At 38.6% G+C, this 10,000-nt stretch overlaps 1 protein-coding gene across 15 annotated transcripts in view; it reads left to right on the top strand.

Annotated features, from left to right (window-relative positions):
- dnc (phosphodiesterase dunce) overlaps positions 1-10,000 on the top strand; it is an 878,593-nt gene that overhangs the window by 434,766 nt on the left and 433,827 nt on the right. For 4 of the 15 annotated variants that reach the window (XM_067105651.1, XM_067105650.1, XM_067105649.1 and 1 more), the window contains exon 2: positions 3,646-4,653. The exons of the other annotated variants lie outside the window; for them this stretch is intronic. In XM_067105651.1, coding sequence (XP_066961752.1) covers positions 4,433-4,653 — 221 coding nt within the window. In that variant the 5' untranslated portion in view covers positions 3,646-4,432. The remainder of the gene's footprint in view (positions 1-3,645; positions 4,654-10,000) is intronic. 15 annotated transcript variants of the gene reach the window in all.

Genomic DNA, 10,000 nt, shown 5'->3' with positions numbered 1-10,000 from the left:
AGAATCATAACCTTTCTGTCGGGGGTAGTAGAAAACAGGTGCAGAATCTCATGTAATTTACTGTAAATGACAAAAGATGCTCTTGTGTAGGAGGCTTAATGAGGCATTAACCCACGCCTACCTTATGTAGATTTTTTCAGATTTTTTTTTTACTTAGTTTCTTCCTGTATAGGAAGAGATAGGGGGCATGGTTCCACTTCAATGTTAGGAAGAGGAAAGGAGGCGTGGTGCCACCAGGTGGTTCCTTTCCTTCCGGTTCCCAGCAAGGGGTTTTGGAAACGAAACCTCTTTGAATGTGAGGTCTGAGCCTTACTCGGGAATCTATGTAATATATACAGTATGTGTATATATGTGTGTGTGTGTGTAAAATACATATGTCTATTGCATTTACATTACATACATATATATACTATAATGTATATATATATATATATATATATATATATATATATATATATATATATATATATATATATATATATATATATATATATATATATATATATAGAGAAATAGAGAGAGAGAAAGAGAGAGAGAGAGAGAGAGAGAGAGAGAGAGAGAGAGAGAGAGAGAGAGAGAGAGAGAATTCACCTTTGCCCGATCACAACAGTTTTCCCAGCGAGTTGAGTAACTGGGATAAGGCACAATATTGTCTTTCACGATCAACCATTTTTGATTGGAACTGTAATTCGTACATCAGATTTAATAGGCAATAGAACGAGAATGCCTTTGTTTGCGTGCGCGCGCGCGCATGTGTGTGCGTGCGCGTGCGCGTGTGTGTGTGGATTCGACTTATTTATACCCTGTGGTTCCCCGTTCGACAGATGCGTAGGATCAGAGTAAATTGGTTTTATTCTATTCTGATGGATATTTACAGGACCTCGCCCATTGTTGCGTTTCGCTACAGTGGGGATTGATTTAAACATCCTCCTTCCCCCCCCCTCTCAGCCGTCCGTTAACCGCCCACGGCCCTGCAATTTATGGGCGGTAACATACGTCTGTTTGTTCGTTGTTCTGTTTGAATGTAGGTCGTGTTTAATACCAGATGTATTTTGGTTTTCATATAAATCGCGACGGAGGGAATTTGTGTAGAATTCGAGAGTTGTGCCTCACTGATATATTGTTTATTCTTAACCGCGGGAATGTTTTGGTACGTACGTTTGTACGCGCGCGCGCACTTGCATTGCGCACACACACATATATACATACTACATACACTTTATGTGTGTATATATATATATATATATATATATATATATATATATATATATATATATACATACACTTTATGTATGTATGTGTGTGTGTGTGTGTGTGTAAAATATACAAACGTATAATATAAGAGAGAGAGAGAGAGAGAGAGAGAGAGAGAGAGAGAGAGAGAGAGAGAGAGAGACAGACAGACAGACAGACAGATACAGAGAGAGAGAGAGAGATGCGGAAGCATTTATATCTTGTGCCAATCAGACATTTGACAGTCTTTCATATTCAGTACCGAAGCAAGGAAATACATTTCATACTTAACCTGCGCCAACATCCAAATAATTCTTAAGCTAAAAGGCACTATAAAAAATGTCAATCCAACTTTGAAGAAATCGTGTGTTGCGCACGAACGCGGGTGCACACGCGCACAACCTACGTTAGAAATAACAGTCACATCGATATGTATGAAATGTTTTATTTTGTTTTATTACGCTGCATGGCAGAGGTCACTTCTGTAAAGTATGAGGGGGGTCACTGTACCTTATGTGCAGCAGCAATTTCCAGTCGTGGTATTGGCGGCGGCTTCGTTTGCATTTTCATGAGTCTGCTGGCTGGAAATTAAAAAGTTGGTTCGAGTTTATGTCTCGCCGTTGTGATTTGCGGTGCGTGTTTCTGAATTCAACGTCAACGCGCCTCCCGGGCCCCCACCCCCAGCTTGCTCGCTCGCAGGAAATTAAAAAGCAAGAGGGTACACTGACTGACTGACTGACTGACTTACCGACTGACTTACCGACTGACAGACTGACTGACTGACTGACTGACTTACCGACTGACTTACCGACCGACTGACTGATTGGCTGACTAGCCTACCGACTGACTAACTAACTGACTTACCGTCTGACTGACTGACTGACTTACTGACTTGCCGACTGACTGAATGATGGACGGACGGACGGTTTGCACGCACTGGTTTCTATGTTTGTTAGGCGTATATGTACAGTGGTCCCCGTAGGGGGTTAGTGCCGTCAGTGCACCTCACGCGGTGCACTGTAGGCATTACTTAAGGTTCTTTGCAGCATACCTCCGGTCCCTAGCTGCAACTCCTTTCATTCCTTTTACTGTACCTCAGTTGATATTCTCCTTCTTCCTTCTTACTTTCCTCAACCCTCTCCTAACAATTGATTCATAGTGCAACTGCTTTGAGGTTTTCGTCCCGTTACTCCTTTCAAACCTTTCTACTCTCAATTTCCATTTCAGCGCTGAATGACTTCATAGCTCCCAGCGCTTGGCCCTCGGCCTAAATTCTATATTCTATTCTATATTCTATGTGCAGTGGTACAAATGTACACTAATTACTGTACGTTTATATTAAAGTCCTGCTGTTCCCTAGGTGTATTTCCATACTAATTTTTCCCCTTATTTTCCTTCATCAAAACGCTCTGATTCATGTGTTGAGTAACTTGTTGCAAAAGTGCATTGTCGAGCCTTCAGTGCTCAGTGAATATTAACTTTATAACTGTAGTATATGGCGCAAGATTAAGTGTTAAATGGGAAATAGCCTCAATATGGCACCATGGTAATGTATTAAGAACTGATATTGAGTATGTGTTATTCTGATGTGTTTATGTTTAACTGGCAATTTCTGTATGTTTGGGTGCGTCCACACTTCATGTCATAAACATGTCGGGAACTTATCACACAGAATCACAAACGTGGAATACAAGTCAGCGACTTACTGGTGCATCCATATTATAGTAAAGCATGTCTTGAAGACATGTCGGCAGCGTATCACACAGAATCACAAACATGTTGAATGCGAGTCAGTGACTTATTGGTGCATTCACAATACATTAAAACATGTCATAAACACATGTCGGCAACATATCACAGAATCACAAACATGTTGAATACAAGTCAAGGACTTATTGGTACTTCCATACTGCAGGAAATCAAGGCATAAACACATGTTGGCGACATGTCACACAGAATCACAAACATGTTGAATACAAGTCAGCGACTTGTTGGTAGTTCTAACCATTGCCTCACATGATTATCTAGCTTTGGCCAAAGATTCGTTCTCCACTTACCACAGTTGACCTGTTGTCAGCATGTTTGTGATATGTATGCGGTATGTTACCGACGAGTGTTTGTGACACGTTTTACTGTAGTGTGGACGAACCGTTACACTAGTGACACGTGTGCTTGTTACCCTTCTATTGCTCTGTACAGAAAGTAACAATCTATCTTGTAACACGTACAGAATCGGACATTGGTTTAGCCAACCACTCCAATTTGGAATGAGTAGGGAAGACCGAGGAGGGGGGCCTTGTGGAAGGGGCTGGGGGGTGGGGAGAAGGCTTGTTTACCCATCGGTTCGTCATGACTGCATTTCCTTCCCCAGCGGAGTTCTTCACGTTAAGGTTAATAATCTCTTCATTACAGGTGGTACAACTATTTTATTAAGCAAAAGTGCAACGAAGAAACGTGTATTATAAAAAATGAAATATTAATGATTATTTATCCACGAAGGACAGAACCACATAGAAAATTGAATGGGCTTGAAAGAGATGAGAAGGAAATGAAGTGATTTCGAGCGACTGAGAGTGTTTGTGACATGAAAATTTTAGAAGTGAAGTTCGGCTAAAGAAAAATAAAAAGAAAAAGGATCAAAGAAAATTGGACCTATTGTTTAGTCAAGTGTTGTGCTTTGCCCTGGGAAATGATAATGTCACAAGTATATGATCGAAGTTACATTGCGTTCTGCTTAGGTGCTTAATCGGAGCCAGGGGGAGGAGGAGGAGGAGGAGGAGTGGGAGGAGGAGGAGGAGGAGTGAGGAGTATTGATAGACCCCGGTGTGTGTGAGTGTGTGCGTGTGAGTGAGTTTAGTGTCATGGGAATCGTAGTGTAGTAGTGTTAGTGGAAGTAGCATGTAGTGGTAGTGACATGTGTGAAGTATGAGATCTGTCACCCGTTGATATGGGTGACACCGAGAGTGGTCCGCTGTCCTCGTCACCCGAAATTCGGAGGGCCATTAGTGCCCCTCCCAAAAGTATGATTATGATGATGGTGGTGGTGAGGTTTGCGGGCGTCCTCGGAGGCTAAAAAAAAAGGTGTGTTTAAAGAAAAGTTAAAATCAAATTAAAAGTGTCATGTCCGTGTGGTGTCCCACGTGGGCGGCGTACTGAGGTAAGGGCTGTCGCAAGGGCGGCGACGTCAAGAAGAGGCACCATGTTATCCGTGATGGTGTCCGTCTGGTGGGTGTGGCTAACGGCCGCCCCTGGAGGAGACCAGCAGCAGCAGCAGCAGCGCCCTCCGCCCCACGGCACCTCCCGCAAGATGTGCACCTTTCAGGAGGGCACGCCCACCCCGTCGCCCCAGCGGCCCCGGCGCGCCTCCTCCAAGATCTGCCGCAAGTGTCGGAAGTTCCGCGACGGCCCCAGGAGACACAGGTAATGGAGGACGACGACTCCTGGGAGTCACGGAGCTGTCGTCTGTCTGCGACTGGTCCTTTTGTTATGATGTCTTGTCTGTTCTTTTTCGGTTTTGTTTTGGGTTGATTGCATGACTCTCTCTCTCTCTCTCTCTCTCTCTCTCTCTCTCTATATATATATATATATATATATATATATATATATATATATATATATATATATATATATATATATATATATATATATATATATATAATATACTAACGAGATACATTTGATGATGGAGAATCGACTAACGAGATACCTTTCTCTCTCTCTCTCTCTCTCTCTCTCTCTCTCTCTCTCTCTCTCTCTCTCTATATATATATATATATATATATATATATATATATATATATATATATATATATATATACAAACATTAATGAAGAATCGACTAACAAGATCTCTCTCTCTCTCTCTCTCTCTCTCTCTCTCTCTCTCTCTCTCTCTCTCTCTCTCAGGATTAGTTACTTTAGATAGGGAATACAGGAAAAGCTCTTATTCGTTTCATTTCTCTAGTATACAATAACAAGTGAAGGTTAGGAAGGCTCTTGAGAGCCTTCCCATTCTATGGAAATAAGCCACGTTGAAGGTTCGCCCTGAAATGAATCCAGAGTTTGACAGGCCGATCTGAAAATCTTTTTTTGCCTGGTGCACAGCACAAAAAGAAAAAAAAATAGTGGTTAGAGCAGTCGTAGAGTTTTTTTAATTTTAATGACGTTAAGTTCCCATACAAATTATGAATATTATAAATATTCCAAATTTCATTGTTGAACTAAAATATTTAAAGGTTAGGTACGGTTAGATCATTTTTCTCTATTGTAACACCCATTTTGGATTTCTCTCCTCCCATTGTATCTGTTAGGATTAGTTTTGCTCTAGTATTTTGAAATTAGGGTTTTCCTTTTTGTACCTCTGTGTAGTTAAGTTTTTCTTTAATGTTGTATCGGTTCATGTTTAATGTTCTTTTCTTATTGCATATATCTAAATTATTTTTTTATGCCATGTAAGTTCTAGGGAACTTTCTGATTAGTGTTCTAGACCTTAATCTGTGATTTAATTACCTGACTATGAATAACATATACATGTGTATATATACATATATATAATAAATATACATATGTATATAATTTATATATATATATATATATATATATTTGTGTATGTATATATTGTATATATATATATATTTACATATGTATATAGTATGTGTGTGTGTACATATTTACATGTATATGTAATATATATATATATGTGTGTACATATATATATTATATATATATATATATATATATATATATATATATATATATATATATATATATATATATATATATATATATATATATATATATATATGTATGTATATATATATATATATACATATATATATTATTTGTTTAATTAGTTATTAAAGGAGAACCCACTGTATCTTCTGAAATTGAAGAAAGCCTTCAAGTTTAAGGTTTACCACCCTTCACATTTTTGCATTCGATAACTCCTCCCCTTGTTTTATCATTAAGTAAAGCCTCCCGTTAAGCACCTTCTGACTGATGATTAATGCGCTCTAATTAATATGCAGCTGTGTAATGGGGGTCTTAATAGGCTGCTATTTATCACTGGCCAAGGAGTGTGTGCCGCGGAAAACAAACAATGACTCAGAAGTTCGCCATAGTTTAGTCTTGACCAGTAGGCGTCCATTAAAAGATGTCTGCTAGAAAGGTGAACTTGATAATATAAAGCGATAAGGTGGATGCGGTTACGGTGGTCTGTTAACCTGTATTATTGGCATTTCGTTGTATGTATACATTTATATGTATATATGTGTGTATATATATATATTTTATATATATTTGTGTGTATATATATATTTATATATATTTATATATATATATATATATATATATATATATATATATATATATATATATATATATATATATATATATCATATATATATATATATATACACATATACATATGTATGTAATGTATATAAATACTAGATGCGTAGGCTACCTTGAGACTGACTGCAGGAAATTGCTAAAATTAGAATGCATTATTTTAGAAACATCCACCACTAATCATTCTCAAGGAAATGTTGCAATACAGAAGGACTTACGAAATTGCACACCTGTGAAATGGAATTAAGAAGTGGCTATCATTAAGGTGAACTTAAAAATGGCCACCACTAAGGTGCCTAAAGATCCATGCTATTTGGTTAAAAAAATCCATACCATTTGGTACTTGAATACGCATACCATTTTGTACCTAATACACATATCATTTGATAAGTATTACCTCCATTATTTGGTACCTAATAACCAAGCTGTTTCGTATCCAGTGCCTGTGCCTTTTGATACCAAAGACCCGTGCCATTTGGTACCAAGACCCATACCATTTGGTAACAAAGACCCATACTATTTGGTACCAAGACCATACCATTTTGGTACCAAGACCCATTCCATTTGGCACCAAAGACCCGTGCCATTCGGTACTCAGACCCATACCATTTGGTACCAAAGACGTATACCATTTGGTGCCAAGACCCATACCATTTGGTACCAAAGACCCTGCCATTTGGTACCAAAAGACCCATACCATTTGGTACCAAAAGACCCATACCATTTGGTGCCAAGACCCACACCATTTGGTACCAAAGGCCCATGCCATTTGGTACCAAAGACCCATACCATTTGGTACCAAAAACCCATACTATTTGGTACCAAGACCCATACCATTTGGTACTAAAGACCTATACCATTTGGTACCAAAGACCTGTGCCATTCGGTACTAAGACCCATACCATTTGGTACCAAAGACCCATACCATTTGGTACCAAGACCCATACCATTTGGTACCAAGACCCTGCCATTTGGTACCAAGACCCATACCATTTGGTACCAAAGACCCTGCCATTTGGTACCAAGACCCATACCATTTGGTACCAAAAGACCCATACCATTTGGTACCAAGACCCATACCATTTGGTACCAAAGGCCCATGCCATTTGGTACCAAAGACCCATGCCATTTGGTACCAAAACCCATACTACCCAAAGGCCCACACCATTTGGTACTAAAGACCCATACCATTTGGTACTAAAGACCAGTGCCATTCGGTACTAAGACCCATACCATTTGGTACCAAAGGCCCATACCATTTGGTACCAAAGACCCTGCCATTTGGTACCAAGACCCATACCATTTGGCACCAAAGACCCTGACATGCCATTTGGTACCAAGACCCATACCATTTGGTACCAAAAGACCCATACCATTTGGTACCAAGACCCATACCATTTGGTACCAAAGGCCCATGCCATTTGGTACCAAAGATCCATACCATTTGGTACCAAAGACCGATACTATTTGGTACCAAAGATCCATACCATTTGGTACCAAAGACCCATACCATTTGGTACCAAAGACCCGTGCCATTCGGTACCAGTCATCTAGAATAGACACTTCTCGGGAAGCAATCAAAGAGGTTGTCATTACCTCATCCAGTCAGAGGCGACTCCTGATTTCATCGGCGCCACGATTCGACGTCGATAACCTCGACCAACTTGTTAGCGGGGTCGTAAATCATCGTGAGGTAATTGGATAATTGATATTCGGTTTATTAATCGCTCATTTACATATTCATCGGTCATGGTGGCCCGTTTTGCCGCGGTTGAAAATTTGAGCGAGCGGGGTTGGGGCGGCCGAGTTGAGGATTTCTGAAATGAAATTGTTTTACGTTCGTTTTTTCCTTGTTATTTATTTCCACTTTAATGATTCGTATATATATATATATATATATATATATATATATATATATATATATATATATATATATATATATATATATATATATATATATATATATATATATATATATATATATATATATATATATATATATATATATATATATATATATATATATATATATATATTATATATATATATATCTCTGTATAGGCTATATACTATATAATATAAAGAGAGAGTGAGTGTGTCAACTTTTTCCAGCCTCTCCGGTTTTCGATTAGTATATATAGGATGAGGTTGCCGGCCATACACCCTGGTCTACGGATAATCAAGGTTTTTTAATGGTAACCCAAACACGCACAAACCCATCCCAAAAAATATTTACAGACAGAATTTATATTTCTTAGAATCATATAAATCCATGATTTGAGTAAAAATGTGTTTTTTAGTGTGCTAGTACACAGAGATGAAAATCAATCATTATCAAGTGGCGGTCTTTTTGATGCTTAATGAGTAATGGTTGTTACGTTGTTAGCTTACCAGAACTTCATTCGTTAATACATGTAGTGATTAAGGTAAGTCGGGCATTATTGGAATCTCTCTCTCTCTCTCTCTCTCTCTCTCTCTCTCTCTCTCTCTCTCTCTCTCTCTCTCTCACCTAGTAATCTGCCATGGATTATTAAATGAAAAGTTCGCCATTGTTTTATCATTTATGATTTTGACTAATATATATGTACACCCACACATATATATATATATATTGATATATTATATAGATTATATATATATTATATATATATATATATGTGTGTGTATATTTGTATGTGTATATGTAACTTGCTCTCTATTTTAAATTTCTAATACCGTACGTCTTTTGTTCCTTGAAACCAACATTATCTGGAAACTTGTCAATATCCGTTTATATCGTGATATGTTTTTTACCAATTAAATCTTCCTCTCCGTAAACTCATCCTGTTCACGCGAATAACAGTCATTAAGTCAGAGAAACTTCTTGAAACACTCCTTACAAACGACAGGGTCTCAAATCTGCGACAGATTTGTCGCGATTCCAATATTCTCAAAACGACTTTTCCCCCGAAGTCGATTCTGATTGTCGCACCTGATTGCACATTTCAATTTAAGTTTACCATTACTTTCTCCTTCTTTTCTCTCTCTCTCTCTCTCTCTCTCTCTCTCTCTCTCTCTCTCTCTCTCTCTCTCTCTCTCTCTCTCTCTCTCTAGGGGAAATTGAGAATTGCCAATTATAGAGAGTGTTGACCCTTCAGCAGGCGAAGGCATTTGTCTAATAAATGGCGCCCGACTTCCCTCAGTAATGGAAGCGAAGATTCATCAGTCAGATGGAGTTGAGGAGAGAGAGAGAGAGAGATGGGGGTAGTGGGGGTGGCGGAGACTGTTGCTAAAGGTGCTAAGAAAAATGACAAGTGGGTCACTGTGTGTGTGTGTGTGTGAGAGAGAGAGAGAGAGAGAGAAGAGAGAGAGAGATTACGTTATATTTTCAACTTGATGTATAGTAATATACGTTTATGGGACGTGTGCCTATATTTTAT

Source organism: Macrobrachium rosenbergii, chromosome 6, assembly GCF_040412425.1.
Source record: "Macrobrachium rosenbergii isolate ZJJX-2024 chromosome 6, ASM4041242v1, whole genome shotgun sequence".
Classification (NCBI taxonomy): domain Eukaryota; kingdom Metazoa; phylum Arthropoda; class Malacostraca; order Decapoda; family Palaemonidae; genus Macrobrachium; species Macrobrachium rosenbergii.
The sequence above is the reverse complement of the archived record's forward strand: the minus strand, read 5'-3'. Positions and strand labels throughout refer to the sequence as shown.